Genomic DNA, 22848 nt, shown 5'->3' on the forward strand with positions numbered 1-22848 from the left:
TATAACCTCTTATTTGTTTCAAACAAAGAGTCTATTTTCGTATAAAAGCATGTAGTTGTTGGCTGTTAATATTTGGTGATTCCAAGGCCACAGGCTCTACTGTCTAGTAACACAAATTTAGATTTAAGGTCCATCCGCACACTGTGATTTTGACAAATTTGACAATCATGAGAGAAATGTGGTGTTAATCCAAAACAGTGGTCATATCGTACTATGACACACATCCAGCAACATCCATTTAAATCTAAATTTGACAGTGTCAGAAATTTAAGGCCAAACTCTCACAGCATGATTTGCTAGATTCACATATTCAAAACACACAACTTCATAAGTTTCTTCTATTTACATTGCAGCACATTCATTTGGCTGCACCAATCCTTTAATGCATGAATTGCTCAATGATATGCCAAGTGCTGATTCCTGATACCCCCTGACAACAAAATTGCAATGTAATGAGTTTTATATGTGTTTGTGTGTGTGTGGCTGGGTGTGTCTGCCTGGGTGTGGCAATCCAGTTCCTTCTCCTGCCAAATTCACCTTCTCACCTGAAATTCGTACAGACCATTCAGATTGCCAGCGTGGTACTAACGCTATGACCAAATCTCACGTTCTGCTGGTGTTTTGTCTCGTGTTATTTGATTCCTGTGAATCCTGGCTCTGCCTATGCCACAGGTTCACCATTCCCTGACTTCAAGGTTTAAATAAAAATACATACAAACCCCACATATTATACTTAATATGATCTCAAATTAACACTGTAAATATAGATGTGGTTGGCAGTTTATGAAAAAAGTAAAGCTAATATTTTAATAATAGTGTAGAAGTGTAAATCACATGTAAACAAGGATGGTGCAGTGGTTAGCACTGTTGCCTCACAGCAAGAAGGTTCACCAGGGGCCTCTCTGTGTTTCCGCCAGGTACTTAGGCTTCCTCTCACAGTCCAAGACATGGTTAGATTAAATAGTGACTCTACAATTGCCCATGCACATGAATGGTTGTTTGTCTGTCAACCTGTCCTGTGTGTGACAGTGTGGGGAAAGTTAAAATTCTAATGAAACACTGTTATTTCCCTTCTTTCTGTGACTGAAATGTTCGGATTGATCTCAATCTTATGTCTGTTTGTTAATTCAGTTCAGTTCAATTTGATTTTATTTGTATGTGCTGATATTTTAAACTTTGGACAAGTGTATTTTAAAGGTACGGTTGCTGTTTCTCTTTAAGTGAAAAAGTGTATTTTGAAGTATTCCTTTAAAGTGTAATCTTTCTTTTTTTCTGTGAACATGTTATTGGTGACAGATTAGTCAGATTGGTTTGATCATTGATCGAAGTGGGAGAGCAGTATTATATTGAAACCTGATCAATACACGATCAACACGCTGAAACTGTCAATGGTCAAATTGTCACCAGAGACTGCAGCTGCAGTGTGTGTGTGTGTGTGTGTGTGTGTGTGTGTGTGTGTGTGTGTGTGTTTGTGTGTGTGTGTGGTGAAGATGAATCCTCCAGAGGAGGACTTCAACCTACTTGCCCTTCTTTGAGCCCCCTACCACTCCCTCAGGTCTGCTCTGTCAGTATGAACCATCATATATACCCCAAAGCAAACACAAGCCTGTTTCAACAGACACACAAATGTACACAAAGCACACCACCACGTTATAGGCTTTGCTAACATCTACACTGTTCCTTATAATATAAAGAAAAGGAGACAGGTGAAATCCTCACCTCGTATGCGTTCTTGATATTGAGTGCCTGGCCTGTTGCGGCTACGTGTCCCACAATGCCCTTGTTCCACTCCAGCCGGATGCAGCTACTGGAGGATTCTTCCAGTGTGGATCCTTCAGCTACATCAAACAACCGGCTAACCAAGAACTTTCTGTTGGAGCTGTCCTCACCCACCTGGGACCACACACACACACACACACACACACACACACACACACACACACACACACACACAGACAAGAATGAATTTACACTGGGAACTAGATAAACAGGGTGGAAATGACATGTTATACATTATATGATTATGCTCCTTACTGTACTAAAAAGGAAAACTAGAGAATCAGGTAAGGTAAGAGAGCAAGTTGAGTCATGCAACAGAGAAAAAGAAAATTAATACTAATACCAAGTAAATTAAAGTTGCACTAGTTCATATTTTTACATCAATTGATCAAAGGATGTAATGTGAAGGTGACTAATTCAAAGAGAATTATTGCTCAATTCTGCAATTTCACTCAGCTCTTCAGGGCATTTTAGCTTTTCCAGACGTTTTCCAGACATAAGTAAAATGTTTAAAAGTCACATATCATATAAGAAAGCACATAAATAATATGTAATTTGTAGGGCCAAAGGCCTGTTAAACTTAAATTCATCAGGTGGACAGAAACAACTCTAAATACAAGCTAATTTTACTCTGTTTCATCTGGATGTGTAAATTAGAAGCTGTTTGCTAACATGTTAGACATTGCATTCGTCCTCCTATGGCTGATCACAGTGCTCCAGAATTACAGTTTGATCCTCAGCCCCTCCATTCCTACCAGGAACAGTGAGTAGCGGTCTGCAGCAATCAGCTCATTGATGTGGAGAAAGATCTTGTGGCAGAGTGCTGTCACATCCAGATGACTTGACACGTCCTTCACCAGCTCCAACAGCCTGGCGCATCGGTCACCCCCACTGCCACTACCTGCCTCGCTGCGTCCTCCTCCATTACCACTGCCCCCAACAACACTACCCTCACCCATCACTGAGCCCCGGACAGGGACAATTTCACGGTCAGCGTCGCTCAGAAATGTCAGAGAGCCCTCAGAGTCTTTAACTACGATGGGTCTAAGCGGGCGGTCAAACTCTGATGCTGAGATTTTGCGAGTCGGGGTACCGGGGGCTGGGCTGGGGACCGTGGCTGGGGAAGGGCAACGGTTGTCCAGAAGGCTGAGGGTGGAGGAGGGAACAGGATCTGTTGAGGACTGGTGAGCCCGCTGCTGTGAAGGATTTTCTTTGGAGGCTGATGGCTGGATGGTGTGGACACGCTCAGCAAACCAGGCATTAACCATCTCCCTGTCCAAATGGAGAAGAAACCGTATCAGATGCTTTGACATACTGTACTAGAAGACACTGTACAGCTGTTACAGTAACAATCACAAATGTACTGTGGGTTAAAGTATCAGATTACATGTAGTTTATTTAACACAACTTATTATTGAAGAGTCCTTATATAATGACAATTTCCACCAACATACACAACCTTGGTCCAATCAGTGGTGATATATTGGCCCAACCATCTTAATATGTGACCTGGCCTTAATATGATGATAAAAGGATAATGTAATAATAGAATTTGGAGTGGAAAAGTGGAAAGTGGAAAGGCAGGCTGTCGTGCAACAATGGCAAGGTGAATTTCCCTTCATTTACCAAGATTCTCAAGTCAGTTGCTTTAAAGAAGTCATCATTCAGAGACACGGTCACAATGACACAATCATCACAGAAAGAGTTAACAAATGTGTCACAAACAACCTGATATGACTCTTTGTATTATAAGAATTTGAGCCATTAGACTCAATAAAATCTGAAAATTCTCCAAATTTTGGTGTTTCATACCAGTCATGATTTCAGCTAATGATTCATACACTATTTAAGTGTATCTAGTTTTACAAGGTACAAGGGCTAACCACCCTGGAATAATGCATGAACACTTCCTATGTAAATTTTGCAAACATTAGCCAAAACAAGCTACCATGATCATACCAGACCAAGCAAGGCTTTCAACATCACCAAGTTATACCATATTGTACTACTTTTAACTGCAACTTTTCATTTATAAGAGAAAGAATGGGTTATTTATTTGTTCAAAGGTACAATTCTCACTTATTCTTAAGTTTAAACCCAAAGATATACCAATATCAGGGAAGTAAAACAATTAGCTTGAGATCAGGAAAACTTAACCTGCTAAAGCCCTCAGGTAAGTGATTTTTTAAAATTATATATATATATATATATATATATATATATATATATATATATATATATACGAGGATCTGTGGGTTACAAAGGACGTAAATCCAGGATACTGGGTTTCAAATCCAAACTTCTCTCAAGTGCAGGAGCTTCACACTGTCATGTGCACCCTGAATGACAGGCACACAGAGGAACAGAGCCACAGAGAGAAACATCCTGAAAAAAAAAATTCACTTGCTTCTCAGGGCTTCGGCAAAAGCATTTCACAGCATCTTGTGGCTGAAATGAGTATTACAAAAACAAACACTTTGAAAAATTGCCTTTCATAGAAACATTTTTACTAAAAATTAAAACTACCTTCTCCAATTAATCCTCCTGTTGGAGAGACAGATCTCTTTTGCTTCTGCACATCATTTACATCTGAAAATGTTTTACTAAAGAGAACAATCTGCTGCAAGCTAAACCGTAACAACAAAGAACAACATCTCTTTGCAGTGATGACAACAATACAGCAAATGTGGGGAAATAAAAAATTTCACCGCTGGAAATTATTAAAAAGAAATGTAAGAATGGATCTCATTTTTGTTGATGAAATATAAATGAGATGGGCAATAAAAGTGAATGTAGTCTGTGAAGAACTGTTTTACTTAGCCTGTGTGTGCTATAGCCCCTTCACATGTCCAATGTGGATATTAACTGGAACAAATCTAATGTGAGTGTGTGTGTGTGTGTGTGTGTGTGTGTGTCAGACAGGGTGTATGTTTGTGTGTGAAGAGTAGATTGGATGTGATTATGGAGAAGCTCTCTAATCAGCCAACACATTGTATAATCAGCCCCTACAAACTAGTCACACATATTTTCAAGCACAATTCTCTGCTTCCGCTCTAGTTTTCAAACAAGTCATGAAGGTCATGTGACTCCTTCTGGTGTTTTTCACCTGAGTGGAAGGCCCAAACCAGGAGAAGACAGCAAAAGGCACTGGCCATGAAATTAACCATGGTATCTTAGGCCTGGAGCCAGGCAAATAAAACTTTGAGAGCCACAGAGAACGGGCTGTTATCTGAGTGCAGTATGTCAGAGCCAGTCAGGTTGAGTCCTCCTTACTCCCTACAGAGCTGACCCTAATGTATCCAGGGGAGGAGTGGCTAAATCAATACCTCTCTAAGAAATGCTTCTCAACCCGAACGGCAGAATGGTTGATGTGTGCAAACCTCTTATGCAGAGCCCATCAACTTTTTTGCTTTGGTAATGCCATCCAAAACAGCAGGGGAGGAAAAAAATATCTCCTCTGACAACGCTTTTCATGGAAAATATTTTGTCTATTTTGTTACTGCTGGATAAAAAGGGGACAAAGTGAAGTTGCTATGGTGGTTTAAGTGGATAAATGGGTCTGAAGGGGTTTGTCACTAAAACAAACAGACCTTGAGTGTCCTGATGAAGTGCCACCAAGCTGATGAAATACCCAGATATGCCTGTTGTAAATAAATACCTTATATAGATACTGCTTGAGAAAGACTGATTTGTAATTTGTGTTAAGCTATCAAATTAAATGGCTAATTGGCCCTAGAAATGCTTTCCTAGGTCTAAAAGGAGGAGGTTACAGCAGAAGAAAGTATTGTCATTTATGGCACAGGCACATATGAGGGAAGCCTGTATAATTATCACCAAGGATCTATTCAACAGAACGCTGAGAATTAAACAGCAGTAAAAGTTAATGTTTAAAGGGGCCTGTGCAACTCTCAGAGCTGTTACTGATTATGAATTGAATGGTGAAATGAAATAGAGCTGAGCTTCTGAGGAACCGACTGTGTGCAGACAGATGGTGTGAATCACTACAGTGCAGTGTAGCAGCTCTGTGACTTCCACAGCTCTGCAGGTAGACCACCTGAGCAGGGACAAGAGCCCACAGGCCATAATGGACCTGATACAGACCTCAGCTGCAGAGGATGTTTACTCTTAGATATGATCAGTGCAGGGTTACATAGACTTCCTGTCTTTAATAGAGAGGTAAAGTGATACCTGTAATAAAAACAATCTAAACTAACAGAGAAAATTAAACGGTTTGTGATTGGCCGTTGGACTTTACACAAAAGCAAACTGGGTTTATTTACTGAGAATCCCACAGGAAACTACACTCACATTCACCAGGCTGCACATAAACAGAGTAATTCAGGTTCAATGTTTAATGCTCCCTCCCCTCCTCTCCACTCCGTCCGCTTTTACCTTGACGCCTTCCTGATAAAGTAGGAGTGGGTGAACTCCAAGTGGTCGTCCAGCCACGCTTCCATCCTCTCGCTTTCTACGGAACAGCAGTCCTCCATGACGCAAAGGCGACAACAGAGTCTCCCACTGTGAGCTCCGGTTACCGTCTACATGTATACGCGGAGAATCCGGTACCGAATAATGTGTCCGGAGAAAGACAGCGGCTCAGAGAGAGGGCAGCTCGCGGACCGCTCGGTCGGTGCGCGCGGATCATAAAGCGGTGACTGAGCCCTTCCTACTTGGTGGAGCGACTGTTGGAGGAATGGAGGGAGAGAGAGAGAGAGAGGGAGAGAGAGCGAATTACCCCCTCTCTCCCATGATAAAGGACGCCACAAATATACAAAACAATATACAGACATACAGTACGTTCTTAATATACAAGGTATATCAGGTTACCTTATAGGACAGACTATTATATGGTGTGGTCCATATGGTAATAAAGGCAACTGATGATATAGGAAAACAAATATAATGCTTTTTGAAGCGGTTTTTAAACTAGCCTACCAATGGTTAGTATATTGTTGTTTTGTTTTTGTTTTTTGTATTGTCTTTGTTTTTTGTTGTTGTTTTTTTGGTTGTTTTTTTTTTTGGTTCGTTTTTTTGTTTCTTTTGCATTAAATTAATTTTATTGACATGAAGTGTAAATAGATTTATCTTTATGCTGCTAGATTATATAAAGGACAATAGTATGTAATAAATCAGGTATGTAATACTGTAAATTAATTTCAAACTGCAAAATTGGGTCATGATCCCAGTGATTTTACACATTGTGTTTCCTTTTTCCATGTGTTGCAGAGTATTATTGCATGTGAAAAAAAGTAGTTGAGCCTTTAGTGTTTCAGAAGGAGCTTAGTGAAGTCTGATAAATGTTTTGTTTTTGTGCTGTGTACAGCTATATCATGAATGTCACCATTTGATGCACAGCACCAGATTGTAGCTTCAAGTCCTCAAGTGATGTCACTTGAGTCAGCAGTTCTGAAGACTACAAGTTTGAAAAGTGATAAAACAAATTGGGGGTGTGGACTTTGTATACATGTTAAAAGATTAATGGTCACAATCAAACCAACAGAGACTAAGATATTCTCATATCTAGTCTGGTTCTGGCTCCAAATGTGCTGGATCCTAGATTTCCCATAATGCAGTTCATTAGTGTCTTTGTTAGATCCTCCCCGCTTGGTACCCATGACTTTCAAATCCCAAGTTTGTCACTAAGTCTTGCTGTTAAAGTGTTTATTGACTAACCCACAGTAAGATAATCTTGATGAGATCACTATATGACATATAGGAGTGGCATACACCTTTAAAGTAAATATCTTGTGGGGCATACAGTCAATCTTTTGTACAAATAAATTCATGTGAGAAGCTTCATCCAATTTAATTTATTACTTGTGTTATATATGTTATATGTTATATATGTTATATATGTTGCGTTCTAGACAGTTAGATATACTCTAGGTTGACGGGTGATAATCTATCTAGCTTATCTTTCTCCAACTCTTTCTCCCTTTAAAATTAATGGATTCATTTAAAATGTTCTCTCATGTTCTCACCATAAAGTATCCTACACAAAGTCTCCATAACCAACAACAATCTCTGGGGAAATGTTCTGGGAATGTTAGGAAGATCTTCCCATATTGTTATGGGAAGATCCTCTCCACCCCCCTTTTTTTTCTCCTCCTAAACCCAACCGGTCGAGGCAGACGACTGCCCAGCCTGAGTCCAGTTCTGGTGGAGGTTTCTTCCTGTTAAAAGGGAGTTTTTCCTCCCCCCTGTCACCAAGCGCTTGCTCTTTGTGGGAACGGTTGGGTTTTTCTCTGTAACAAAGTAAGGTCTTTACCCTACCCAGTAAAGTGCCTTGAGATAATGTATATTATGATTTGGCACTATACAAATAAAATTGAATTGAAAATTGAATTAAAAAGCAACTTTCCCACATTCCCCAAGGAAAGATTTGCTGTTGTCAAAGATATAAAGTAAGTTTATGTTCTTTCAGTAGACTACTGCATCAGAGCAACCTGAAATAATCTTCTCTGGAAGAACATCAGAAGGTTGCCAAAGAGAATAGAGAATTTCACCAAACATTACCACAACCTGACCCTAATGGGTCCCAATAGTATCAACTTAATAATATTACAGGAAATTATAATCATAACTGAGTTACACCAAAATCTCTGTAAATATTGAAGGATGTAATGCAAACAATATGGCATCAGTCACAAGCTATTAAAGAGTTCATAGTAAGGACATTTAGAGTTTATGGCCTAAAGTGGCCTCACTCTTCCTGCCTTCCCACCATCAAACTATCACATGTCCAGGCGACAGGCAGACGATTATATACTGATTTGTCTTGGCTTTTACACCATGATGCATCATTTTTTAAACAATAACAATGATTTTTTTTTTATTCATTTCTATTTAGATATTTAGTTTATACAATGCTGATTTATACCAGCTGCATAGCATCTGCAGTAATGACTTCCCCAGAAAGATGCAGATGGCTTCTCACACTCCAATAAATAGCAGACGCAAACAACAATATTTACTGTGAGAAATGTGTCAAAATCCTGTACCAAAGACTTGTTTTTACACTGGCAGGTATTTGGAGAAACACTGAATTCCTTTTAGACATTAAATATTCAACACTGAATAGATCCTAAATCTAAATATCTATATATTCTAAATACAAATTATCATCTCTATCGGCTTTCAACAGCTGTCACTAGTTGACATTTACAGATGAAATAAATATGAGGAAATTGAAGAAATCCCTCAAGGGCAAATCTTCACAACTTAACTTAAATCATTAATTTATACATCTTATGTGACCCCAGCCTTCTAATTTCAAATGCACAATTCACAATAAACCTCAGCAGTAATTAACAAATATCTGTGAATTACAAAGCTGGGGGAGCCCAGCTTTTATTGATGAAGTCTAATGGCTTTTAGCCTGTGTGTCTGCACTTGCTCTGCTGGTCTCCAGTGTCCTCCTAGCTGGACACTTGGCCCCACCAGTGGTGTTATCTTACCAGCAGATGGTGGCTGGTCGTCCCAGGGGTGACGCACCAGCAGCAGCATCCCAACCCCCTCCAAGCCTTCCTTCACTCCCACAGCACAGACAGCCTATCAGAGACAATAGACTATAGACTATAGTCAGTCTAACGGTGAGACTGAGAGGGAGGGGGACACGCAAACAGATGCATCTTTTTCTCTCTTCTTGTGATCTGTGCACTGTCTCCCTGTGGCGCTTTGCTTTGAATTGTCTCTTTCAAGATACTTCAGTTTAACATTGTATGTCCTTTATGTCATTTTTTTGCTCACACACGGACTATAGTAGCTTCTTAATTGCTCCACACATTCCTCAAAGAAAAGACTAGAAAAAGACTTTTAAAAAAAAATTATTCTACTTTTACTGTATTTCCATCCCTAAATATTTTCATGGAAAATAGAAGTATGAAGAAGTATGGACAAAAAGAAAGTAGAAAACATTTCCAGCACAACAACAAGAAATGCACCAGTTTAGGTTTAGCAGACTTCATCAATTAGCTCAAAACAAACCGGCGGCAATGTACCAGAAAGTCTTGGCAAACATCTGTTGGGATGTGCCAATCACTTTTCATCTGATTCGTTCACTAACCTGGGCCAGAACACTGCAAAACTCTCAAACAAACTCATACGAGCCTTCGTGCAAACTGTTGCTTAGTTGTAGCATATTGTATTCATAAATGCAAATTGCTAACGTTATGACATTTCCAGTCAACAGTTTTTCATCATTTTGCTGCATGCGTTAGTGTGACAACTCTATTATAGGCTATTTAGTGTATCCTTTCTCATCCATGCTGTCCTGCAGAAAAAGGGGTGGGGTAAACAGTGGCTCATTAGAATTTCTACATTAACCCTTAAACTGGCCCTCAAACAGACTGCTGTGAATAGGGCTCCCTTGACAGGGTTGAAATACAGCTGTAGTTTTTTATCCGTTTGGTATTTTGGCAAAAATATGTCACATATACTTAATTGAAACATCAAGGAACTGTGTCATATTGTGCAAAAATGGGCATGTAATGGGAGCTTTAAATCCTAATATCAGTTTACTGACAGGTTACCATCCGTGTTACTATTATCTTAGTTAAATACAGCATGCTAATATTTGAAGTATCACTAAACAAAGCACAGCTGAGGATTTCAACATTCAAGATACATCTTCTGGGAATCATGAATGTCTATATCGAGTCTTTTGCAAATTCGGTTAATGTTTATTACCTACTCATGTAGACTACAACAAAACTCAGTGACTTCAGTGACTTACTACTTTTGGATTTAAAATGCACCTCTTTTGCTATGTTTACACCTGTTGTAAATGTAGGCTACTACTCCAGAGTTTTCAAGCCCTTAAAACTGAGACTTTTTGAAATACTGCTGGCCCCATTTTGGTTTGAAATCTCCAGGGTTGAGTTGTAGTCTGGACGGGCACAAACTTGTCATGACTATCAGTGGTGATGCAGCATGGATACTGAATTACAAGCATTGCTGACCTTACTGTCTTTGCTATCAGCTGTTGTGCAGTTGAAATCTACAACACTTTTCACACTACAACTGTCTTTGCTGTGTTATTCATTTGCAACAGACATTGTGAGTGTCCCCCTCCTCCCCTCTTCTCCTCTCTGTTCATAACCTGTGGTCAGATCAGAGCTGACACAGTTGAAAGCTTTTTCTGACAGACTGACTGATGAGAGTATTTGCATGGTGTATGTGGGCTTGTGAGTGGAAATAAGTGGTGTTTAGGTGCATGGCATAAAAGTCCAACATAATTTACAACAATGATTTTTTGGAATTAAAACTTGAATTCTTGTACCAAGTTTCAATACTTAAAATCACAACACTGGTCTTTTTAAGGTGGAAGAGCCTTTAAAAAAAGACATAAACATCATGAGACCTCTGTCGTACCAGAATTTATAACAGCAAAATTATGAACTTAAATCACTTCATTTTTCCAGAACCAGTATGATAGGTGAATTTGCTTGTGATGCTGAAGGAAATCTGCTTTCAAATCTCAAAGTTCAACTTTGGTAAACTTAAACCAACATCAGAACAGCAGAATTCACCAGTTGTAACTGCCCTCCACAGTAAGATATCATGTATATGTGTTTTCTGATATGACACCTTCTATCAGCAGGACAAAATATCACTGTTGCAAATGTAAAACTTTTAGGTTTTTACGTTTGCAACTAACCAAGGCCCAAAACGCCTTGGTTAGGGTTATGGAGAGAAGGTGGTTTGGGTTAAAATAAGTACTTGGTTTATGGAATGATCAAGGTCATGGTTAAAAGAAACCTTTTTTTGGTAGGAAACAGGAAGGAAATAATTGTCCCCCAGTCTGACGTTCTGCTGCTTCTGATCGAGTCATATTTTCTAAGGCTACAAAGTTGTTTTTGGGCATATGCTGTTTTGGAGGAGAGTCTTATTTTGACACAAGAATTCATGCCATTGACCACTACCCTCTGACAGGGTATTGGAATTGCAATGGATGCAACACCAATACAGCTTTCTGTTTTCTATCAATTTCACCACAACAAAACTAAACACAAATAACAGCAGATACTGTATCTGCAAGGATACAGCTCATCAAGCTACCAGCAAAAGGAATGGACTGTATATAACACCTCACTAGTGTTAATGACCACTCACAGTGCAGTTCACATTCACCCATTCACACACACACACACACTCATACAGCACTTATTCTATACATAGCACCTCTCTAACAAACACACACACACACACACACACACACACACACACACACACTGATTAGTTGACAACCTACTTTAACTTCTGAGCCACAGCTGTGTCCTATTTCACAAGGATCAGAAAATTCAATTGTGGGCATGTGCTAAAAAACTCACTGAGTGGCTATAGTCTGTATAAATTCTATAAAACATCATTTCTTTAAACATCTAATGTATTTAGAATGTTTCAATAGAGGTAATGTCAATACAGCCTGTGACCTTTTATCCAACACTGGATCAAAATTCCCCATTGACCAGCACTTTGGTACATGACAAACATCGTAATGTTTTTGGTGACCTTTCCTTTCATCTAGTGACACCACTTTTAAACTGCCAAATTCAAACTCTTTATATTTTATATAGAGTATGAGCCTTCCTCTCATGCAGTTCTCAGGCTGAAATCTCATCTTTACACACAATACACCTGGGGACAAAAATTGCAAAGTACATTACTAGCTCCATTACTTAAGACATACAACTGTAATAAAACTGGAGCCAGTTAATGAGCAGGAAAGCTGATGATGGCTGGAGCTGTCACTCCCTCATCAAACAGCACCAGTGAAAATTCTGCTGGATGACACAAGCATAAACTAAACCAGACTCTCTGAACTGCACACAGATAATCAACCAGCACTCAAAAACCACAACCATTCCACACAAAACACATACTGTATATAGAGTAAAAACACCACAACTATTATACACACTCACAGACACACACATACACACAAACCACCAGAGGGAATTGAATTACTTCTGGCACAAACATTCACTTTGACTCAAGGATTAACCGATTAGAATTTGGTGGTCTAACGTCAAAGGTCAAGGTCACTGTGACCTCACAAAACACGATTTTCATATGGAAATTGTGACACATTTTAACTCAAATATCTATAAGGATAAAATGAAGTGGTGATATTTTTTTCTCCAAATGGTAAAAAGTCAATTTCACTGTGACATCACAATGTGCTACAAAAACACTTCAGGCCATTATCCAGTGCTGTAACTCAGGAAGGAGAGATTGTGACAATGTCTTCTTCAATTTGGCTGATTAGATTGAGGGATACAATCACGAGGTGGTAATTCTAGTTCTTTTAAGCAATTCACTCACCCAACACAGAGTAGAAAACACACTTAATTCAATTAGCAACCACAACCCTTTACTTAATTTTCGCATTTTTTGGATTATCAAAATTCTTTTGGTAATGCTTGCACAGGATGAGTTTGAAAAGTACGCTTTGTATATTTCACAATTTTGCAAAATGAAATGGAGTGGCCTATATCACAAGATTGAATGACCATATTCAAGCTCAAACAGAGAAATACAAGCACAAAATCTTAGTGTAAAATCAAAATATTCATATTTTGAAAGACTCTCAACATATCCCAAATGCGTAGTCCTAAAGGCCACAAACCAAAACCAAAACAAAACAACAGTTAGTTCAGAATTAAGTTCAGTTCAGTTCATCAACCAACAAAAGATAAGCCTTCAAGCCAAAAGTAAATAGTTTGCTCCACATATAGAGTCAGTCAGTCAGTCAGGACTGGACTGACTCTCTTAACCAAGTTCCATCCCAAAACAGTCAGTATCCTTCACTGATTGTGAAAAGATCAAGGCAGTAGCTGAACCCTCTACATGCAAACAGCTGCAGAGATTCCTGGCCTTTGCCAGCCTCTACTGAAGATTCATGAAGGACCTCAGCAGAGAAGCGACCAAGTTAACCTCTTCCATCCTGTTCCCCTAGAACCCCGATGATGAGCAGGCATTTTCTGAACTTAAGAGTCTCTTGACTTCTGCTCTAATAGAAAATTCTAATATAGCCATAACTCCCTGACCAGCACAGCTACAGGTTTGTCACCAGGTTTGTCACCACAAATGTCATTAATTTCATTTGTTTGTAGGTTTAAAAACATGAACATCCACAACATGCTGTATAAAATGCATAAAATAAACCACTTTCCCATTCACTTGAATGGGGAAAGTAGTGGTGTTAGAGTTTGGACTCCACTGTATACTGTACACATTAGGACACATGCATTCACACTTAAATATACAGTAGGTGGTCACGTTATTCAAATCACAATAGACTGCATCAAATGCCGCACACATTCATGCATTATGTAAAGCAATAATGTGCCTAAGGTACTGTTTCAAATGCAAACAGGCAGGCACACATATATGAATCAGGAGCACTCTCATTCACTCTCTTTTATATAAACAAACACACACACACACAGTGGGCAGAAATACAAGGGGTGGGGGAGTCTGCTCAGTCTTCACCGTGTCAGTGGACTTTGCCCTCAGGCCTTTCTTTCTGGAGCTACTCAGTAAACAATTCTGAAACATGAAGAAAGGAAGGAAATAAAAACCTGACCAGGCAATCAGCCATACATGAACATGTCTCAGATCAGACCATTCAAACACTGACTCATGACTCATCTCACACAGTCCCACTGCTTGGATATCAGCATTGTCAAAGGAATCTCTAACAAATGTTTATACTCACACTGCCACCTTTTGCTGATGCAAATCAAAACCAATACTTATGTCTACAAATGTCTTTCTTGTACTTCTTGGATTCAGCCGAACAACTAAAATTCTGGCTACTCTGGAGCACAGGATCAGTTGGCCCTATTAGAAAAATATTCAGTCAAGGAGATAAAAGCTTTCTTTTCAGCATCACCCTGGGTCCTGAAAACAGGGCTGTTTGTGAGCAGGCATAAGTTTAATGGCTTCCCTTCATCCAGCAAATGTTTGAAAAAACACAGACGTGTGTCTGCACAGTGTCAGCACAGAGAGGGGACAACAGGAATAAATCTCATAAGAGGAGAGCGAGAGCGACGGAGGCCTGTTCTCTTCCACCTGAAATGGAGTGAGTTTTCTATTAAATCACTGGGAAGCCTCTGACAGCAAAAGTAGTGGTTGTAAAAAATGACATCATGTGCCTTGTGTGAAAATACCACTGAAAACTGTTTGCACCAATCTATTGACTTAAACTATAGTGACTCACTGTCCCAACAAGCAAAATTTTCTTGAAGCATTTTCTTCACACAGCAGCCTGGGAGAGTTTGAACTGAAGACCCAACAAAAATGCAATTTCCTGAGCAGCTGGAAGAAGACAAGAGAAAATAAATCTGTTTGTACAGAAATATAAATAATTTTCCCGCTGTGACTCAGTTGGCAGTTTTAGAGTTTGACAGCACAGAGCATAAATAGATGGCTTTCATAATGGCCCTCATTTTAAAGCACTTTCAGTTTAGAGAATTGTTCTTACTGAGATGTTCCGGCTGCTTTTTGCATGCAAGCAAATATATATATAAGTGATTTTATAGTGTTGTGGATGTTAACCATTACAATGAAAGAAAATGTTTTGAAGAAATTTGAACTATAGTTTGGTGTCAATGTTTGACTGATTTACTTTATTTCCTACCCTGCCTTCAGTCCAGTGTAGGCTGTGAGAGGCTGTAGACTCTCAACGGACTGTCACAATCTGCAAGGTGATGGTGACTCTGCATTGGACTGAGTATAGAAAATGACATGTTCAGCCTTTAAAACCTTATTAGCCAGTCTAAATATAGTTGTATAAATGTTCACATACATTTAGACACATTTTAGACACATAGCTTCTTGATAAACAGTATGCATATGAGCAAAGACTCAAGGTTGTGTTGGTGACAAGAGATTTCCCAGCTTAGCTGTATCGCCCCTGTTAATGTTGTAAGTGTATGTGTTACAGAAGATACATCTACACCAGTACAACTCCTTAGGGGATGGAATGAATAATTATCTGACTTATCCAGAATGATGGACATGTTGTAAGCTTTGTCTTGCATTCAAACTCATTTCAGACTTTTAGACATCAAAGAGAAAAGCAAGACCAAGAGAGGAAAACCCACAGCCTGGTTTCAGGCACATTAAGTAGATGTCCTCTCTGAAAATCATACAAGAAAATAAAAAAAAAACAATTAGTTCAGTGTTCCAGATGGAAAAAAATGTGCATCACCTTGAACATTTAAAATGGTAGATATGAAATTCAATCTGAGGGAAGATGTAGCACTTTATATTCTTATGAATTCAGGTAAAAGGGTCAGTGCGTTCATCTCAGGTCTAATCATAGAGAAGTCAGCATCACTGTGTTTGGTTTTTTTGACTTTTCTGACCAGCATTTTATCTTGTAGTGCTTCATTTTTAGCCTTATACTTGGTTTTCATGGTGTTTCAGGCATAGCATACAGTTTGAATAACATATAATACATATCTGAGTTTATACAATAAATATATTCAGCAACAATGCCCTCCTTCCTACCACTTGTCTCCCAGAGGACTTTGGCTTTTTGCTTCACGCCTGGCAATACTTTCAGTTCCCCATTCATCTATCTTGCATGAAAGATGTTTGTCCTGGACTCAATTACCATCCAGATTTATGGACGTTTTCATAGTCATAATGGTTCCCATAACTCAAAAAAGAGAGCCTTACAGTAGATGTTGTCATCTGCATCTATGAGTCTTCAAGGTAATGTGTATAGATTTCCCCTTGTAATTTGCTGCAATGTTTGCCACTGACCTCATTCTGAACTTTGTATTTTGTTAGGTGATCATCCAGAAGAGATGTCACATGACTTTCTTACCCTAAGATACATGTATGATCGTTTGTTTTCTGAGGATAATGTAGCAGTGCAGAGAAAAAGAGGGAAGGAACCAAGATCAATGATAGCACCTGTGGTTATTAGAGTGAATATTTACTGGCGGTGTACCACTAAGAGATGTCAATATGGTATTGCTTTAATCTACTGAAACGTATATACACACAATAGACTTTTGCCCAAAATAACACTAAAAGACATTCAGAACTGTAAATTAAAGTGTGAAAGTTAAAGCAATAATCTGAAAAACGCGTGGTGGCAAGTGACAATTGCTTTGGTGCAATACCAGGAGGTATCAGAAGATCTGATGCTATCAAATCTTTTCAGTGTAGAAAACTTTTAGGTTGGAGTCTTCTCATTTTTAGCTTGCACTGACCATCATTGTCACCAGTTCAAATGATAAGAATTACCGGCAGCTGAATACAACAAAAACAAATAAAACAAAGCATTTTGCTTACTTTTGTCTGGATGGTACCCTGGAGTGCCATAATGACAGGTCACCAGTGTTGCAAGACATGTTCATTTTCAGTTTTTGTTTTCATGTTCAAAATGTTCCTTAACTTATTAAAATTAAAGTTAATTAAAGTTAATCAAAAAAGTCTACAGCAATGCTTGTGACTCTGAGAGGCTGTACTCAGAGATAATGGTGCTTTGAGGTAAACGCTAACATTAGCATGTTATCATGCCCACAATGCTGGTACTGTTTCCATGGCGCTGCACAAGTGGCAGCCTGTTACTGCAGCTCCTGCTCATTGTTGAGCTTTTTTCCCTTTTTTCCCTTTTTTCGCTTTTCTTCTACTTTTAATTGTATTTTTGATCAACGGTCAGCTGCTCTTATTCGCACACTATGGACACACATAATCTTGCGGTGTTCGTACTGGCCGCTGTACTGTTTTCTTTTTCTTTCTGTTTACGTCCGTGTCCGGGGACCCGGCGGGCAGCCATGGCTCCATAGTTCACACCAGGGAACAGCTGATGGCACTCCGTGACACAGCGGTGTTAGCCGAGGAGAGACCCGACATTCCCTGTGACCTGAGGAGGAGGAAGAGACGGGGAAGTCGTGCCGGGAGGGAGCGACGTGCCAGGAGGAGACGGTACAAACCAGTTCTCCCCTCCATCATCCTGGGGAACGTAAGATCTCTCCCCAATAAGATAGACAAGCTAACGGCGGCTAGTCTGCAATGGCTACAACGGCTACAACGGCTATAGCAACGGCTCTAGCAACGGCTAGTCTGCTACGGAGCCTGAGGTCTTTTGGGGTGCAGGGGGCACTCCTGAAGACCTTTTACGACTCTGTGGTGGCATCAGCCATCTTTTACGGTGTGGTCTGCTGGGGAAGCAGCATCTCCACTGCTGAAAGGAGGAGACTGAACAGGCTGATCAGGAAGGCCAGCTCTGTCCTGGGATGCCCCTTGGACTCAGTGGAGGTAGTGGGCAACCTGGAGAATGGTGGCGAAGCTATCATCCCTGTTGGAGAACACCTCCCAGCCCATGCAGGACACTCTGACAGCACTGAGCAGCTCCTTCAGTGACAGGCTGCTGCTCCCACGGTGAGTGAAGGAGAGATATCGCAAGTCTTTCCTTCCAGCTGCTGTCAGACTTTACAACAAACACTGTGCTCAGTAACCACACACACACACACCAGAAACAAACAACTCACCACCGTAACAACCTCATGCATTAGCTACTGTTGATGTAAATATGTATTTTTTTTTGTATCTATATATTTAGTACATTATAATATTGTTATTATTGCTCTAAATACTTGTTATTGCAGTTTATGCAGCTTTCCTGTTCTCTGCACTGCCACTTTGCTGCTGTAACACTGAATTTCCCCACTGTGGGACTAATAAAAGCGATTTTATCTTATCTTATCTTATCTGAATATAATGATCTTCAACAGATATAATGCTTGCCATATTCACTATCTACTAGTTTAGCATTGCATATTTAGCATGCTAACATTTGGTAATTAATACAAGGAACCACTGAGGCTGATGGGAATGTCATTATGGCAGGTATTTGGTCATAAACCAAAACATATTAAAATTTTGACCTGATGATGGTGCTAGATGAAAAGTGAGGATCACCAAAGTTATATTTCATCCTGAGGGAGATATAAATGTGTGAATTCAATAGCTGCCAAGACAATTCACTTAAAAAAACAAAAATTTCAACCTTATGGTGGTAACAGGAAAAGTAAGAGGATCAGAGGATCACACAAGTCAGTAGATTTTTTCCTTTAAGGACCATGCGTGTTTGTACAAAATTTAACTAAACTTTCCAGTAGTTGTTGAGGTTTTTCAGACTGGACCAAAGTGGTGTACTGAATCAAACTGACAGACCAACAATGCCATCTTCAGACCTACAGCTAAACATTCGCAACTCGAAATTCAATCACTCTGGAGCTTTGGTGTTTGCTCAATGTGGAACTTTAATTCTAAGCACATTAATGACTTCTCGTCAATGTCGCCTCAAAAGACAAAAAAATAAAACACACTAAAATTAATGCCTTGCAGTTGTATCCCTCTGCCACTCAGAGTAAATTCAGATTCGTTTTTTTTTTCATCCAGAGTTATATAAAATATGAACCATTTGTGTGAAATTTAATCTAAAACTTTGTTTAAAGTGTTTTGTGATGTGTTTGTCACTGTGACTTTGATCTTTGACTTTTGAACTTTGACCACCAAAATTTAATCAGTTCATCCTTAAGTCCTAGTGAAGGTTTGTGCCAAATTCAAAGAATTTCCGTCAAGGTGTTACTGAGATATCTTGTCCATGAGAATGGGACGGATGGACAGACGTACAAATAGACATTGGAAGCTGTGCCACATCAGAATAAATCCCTTGCAGGCAAAAACCAGATATCTCCAGACAAAGCACCTGTGTGTGTGTGTGTTTCTGGCCAAAAAACATATTATTATATTTTCTAAAGATCCAAATATTTACTGTAAAATCAATAAATGTAAAAAATTATCATAATAAATGATTTGCTCTAACCGTTCTCTTTTACTTCAACCTGTCTATTGTGTTTGGTTGCATGTGCATGTATGAAAAATCACCCTGTGGAAACACTGTAGGGGAAAAACTCAGAGCGGAAACAAACTCATTAAAGCTGTTTGTGTGGGAGTGTGTTGTGTGATGCCCCAGGGTTGTGCACACACATCCTACACACACATTTATACTGCGCACACACACTGTGTCCCATGATGCACTTGTGTCCACACAGGCCTGATCAGTATAAATTGCTCATCCACATGCTCCCTGGTAACAATTACAGTATATGAGTCATACCAAAGAAGGGAAACACTGTCAGAGGTCAAAAGAGGAATACTGTGATTACAAAACTATACTTTTTTAATAATTTAAAGCAAATATGTGTGCAATTTGAAAATTCTTGACTTTGGCAACCCCAAGTACTGGTATCAAAAAAGACAATGATACAGACACTGTCACTGGGATTGTTTCATTTCTCTACAAACAAAATATTACACCATAAAAATAATTTCAAACATGTGGTAACCACCTAAAGATTCTGTACCTAGTGTCTTTACATGATTGATAGCCTTTACAATGAAAAACTGCTAGTGTACACAAATCTGCCAGATGTGGCATCATAATATTTAAGATTACTTGAATTTTCCCTAGTCTGAAGCATACAATATATTCAATATAAAAAAAATATTGCCAGTCAAAATGTTTTGCAGTCCAATACTGATGTGCTTCTCTGGAAATAAGGTTGTGAATGCAAATAATATGCTTGCTTGGTACAAACACAAATAAAAATCACATCAACAACATCATTTATATCTTTTTAGTGAAAATGAAAAAAAAAAAATTACGATTCCAGCTATAATCATGTGGTCCTACCAAAACCGCAATCTCTGCCAAAATAATCACCACAGTCCAAAGACATGCATGTTTGGTTAACTGGTGATTCTAAATTGCCCTTAGGTGTGAATGTGAGCATGAATGTATGTTTGCCCTGTGATAGACTGACATCCTGTCCAGGGTGTACCCTGCCCTCGCCCAATGTCAGCTGGGATTGGCTCCAGCCCCCCCATAGCCCTACACAGATAAGCGGCATAGATGATGGATGGATGGATGTAATGTAACAGTAGAAAGTAGAAGAGCAGAGGATTCATAAGAGTCATAAAAACAGCTCACAGCACACAGCAGGTTATACCAGATCACATAAGGCTGCAACAGAAAAACACTGAGTGTACTGACATGAGAAATGGTGCATTCTCTCGCTAATTTGTTCATTTTCTCATTGTAAGACTATCATTTGCTATTTCTTTTCTTGAAACTGACAAAGCCTTGCTTTAAAGCTCCTATGTATAGAATTAACTCGGCTATCCCCCACTGGTAGTAAAAAAAAGGCAATGTGCCAGACAGCTGTGCATGCCAAAAGTCAAATGAAGCACTACTTATACATAGACCATATACACAGAAATATACAGGACGCTGCAGTAATAAAATGTAATTTTAAGTTAAAGGTCAGTCAATCTAATCACTGATGTATTTTGCTTTATATAAGGTAGGGCCACACTGACATCACAGGATCCAGTTACTCTTTTACTGTATGCTTTATTGGAAATAAAGTGACCTAAGTGACTTTAATTTTAATCTGACACCCCAGGTTTCTGAGAAACTGCTACCTAAGAATTGTCTTGCAGACTGAGGGGTGTTGAAGTGGGAAATAACACAGTATGACTGCTCACTATTCTTAACAGAGTCAAGTCTGGGCTGCACAATATATCAAGTCAGCTAATCCTACCTTACGCTTTAAAAACCTCTTATTTCGCTCTCGTCATCCTGTTGTCTGTCATCTAATGGAGAACCTTCTTACTTCTAAAGCACCCTCTGGGGGAGTCAGCTTGACCTGTAATGAAACCTGCCTCATCCTACCTTAAGAACCTGCTGACCTACCTTTAAGAATTTTGTTGGTATTTTTGTGTCCCATGATGGTGTAAATTATGTTTTAGAGGATTTTAATTCACTGAACTGTAAAACATATTTTCCCATTTCAAGGCTGTTTGGTTTATATTGTGTTCTTTACTTGTGAAACTCTATAAAGAGTTGCCAGTAGGCAGAATTTCTTCATTTGGCTATGGAGTAAAACACACAACATACTGTTGAATAAGGCAATGTTCTAAGGCATTATTGCCAATGTCAATGTTTTTTTGACTTGAGGTTTTCTACATCTGGAGCAGAACCCATCTGTGCACATATTGCTAACTAAGCTTAGGGCGGCCTACTTTAATAGCATTAACACAAATAACCTCAAAACTGTAAGAGATGCTACAAGATCAAAGTTAATAAAACATCAGTTGATGGCGTCTCAATACAAAATGACTATAGAGTCTCTCATCTCCACACATACCTGGAATACCTCCACATCATAGAGTCCATTAACCATTAACTAATATTGATCACTCCATTCAGTGTGTGTAGTGTGAGACTAGCATAGCTTGTGCATTCAGTTCCTAATGATAGTCTAGATGTCAAGGGAAGGTCTAACATAACCCGTCTATCGTGCCTATGGCAATTATGAATTTTATCTATTAATAAGTGCTGAAACAAGCAGATAATCTGTCAGGTCACTCTGTGGAACTGGACTTCAGTCAGTAAGCAGAGGGCAAGAACACACTTCTGACAGGGCCACCAGTTTACTGTACTGTATCAGTCTGCTGATCTACAATCTAGTCATGTTCCTCTATAATCATTCCCTCTTGCAATCAGACTGAAGTGGCACTATGAAAACACTTGATCACACATCTATTTCCTGACTTATTCATCCCATCATTCATCATCATCATTGCATAGTAACTTACTTTACAGCACCAGTGTGTAGGTTTTTCTTATTTATCATTTATCGATTATGCTTTTATTAGCATATTATTACCTGAAACTATGAGTTGTTGTGTTTTTGTTGGCCTAGAATGAGCCCTTCATATCTACAGTGCATTCAGAAAGTTTTCACACCCTCGCAATTTTTTCACATTTTGTTATGCTGCAGCCTTAAACTAGATTTTTTTTTTAAATAATAATTTTTCCCTCATCAATCAACACACTGACAAAGTGAAAATAGAAATTTAGAAATCTTTGCATATATTCAACACCTCAATTGGAGTCCACCTGTGGTAAATTCATCTGATTAGACATGATTTGGAGAGACACACACCTGTCTATATAAGGTTTACAATACA

At 39.1% G+C, this 22848-nt stretch overlaps 1 protein-coding gene across 4 annotated transcripts in view; it reads right to left on the bottom strand.

Moving 5' to 3' along the window:
• Window positions 1–22848, bottom strand: part of pde5ab (phosphodiesterase 5A, cGMP-specific, b) — a 104034-nt gene that overhangs the window by 59726 nt on the left and 21460 nt on the right. For 2 of the 4 annotated variants that reach the window (XM_071478298.1, XM_071478297.1), the window contains exons 1-3: window positions 6172–6462; window positions 2535–3051; window positions 1720–1893 (exon numbers count right to left, since the gene is read on the bottom strand). In XM_071478298.1, the coding sequence (XP_071334399.1) occupies window positions 1720–1893; window positions 2535–3051; window positions 6172–6269 (789 nt within the window). In that variant the 5' untranslated portion in view covers window positions 6270–6462. Of the gene's footprint in view, window positions 1–1719; window positions 1894–2534; window positions 3052–6171; window positions 6463–22848 lie in introns of those variants that run through there. The other 2 variants (XM_071478299.1, XM_071478300.1) reach the window with 1 other exon arrangement.

The sequence above is a fragment of the Trachinotus anak genome, unplaced genomic scaffold (assembly GCF_046630095.1).
Source record: "Trachinotus anak isolate AG129_WGS33_773 ecotype Australia unplaced genomic scaffold, CSIRO_AGI_Tana_v1 ptg000005l, whole genome shotgun sequence".
Lineage (NCBI taxonomy): Eukaryota > Metazoa > Chordata > Actinopteri > Carangiformes > Carangidae > Trachinotus > Trachinotus anak.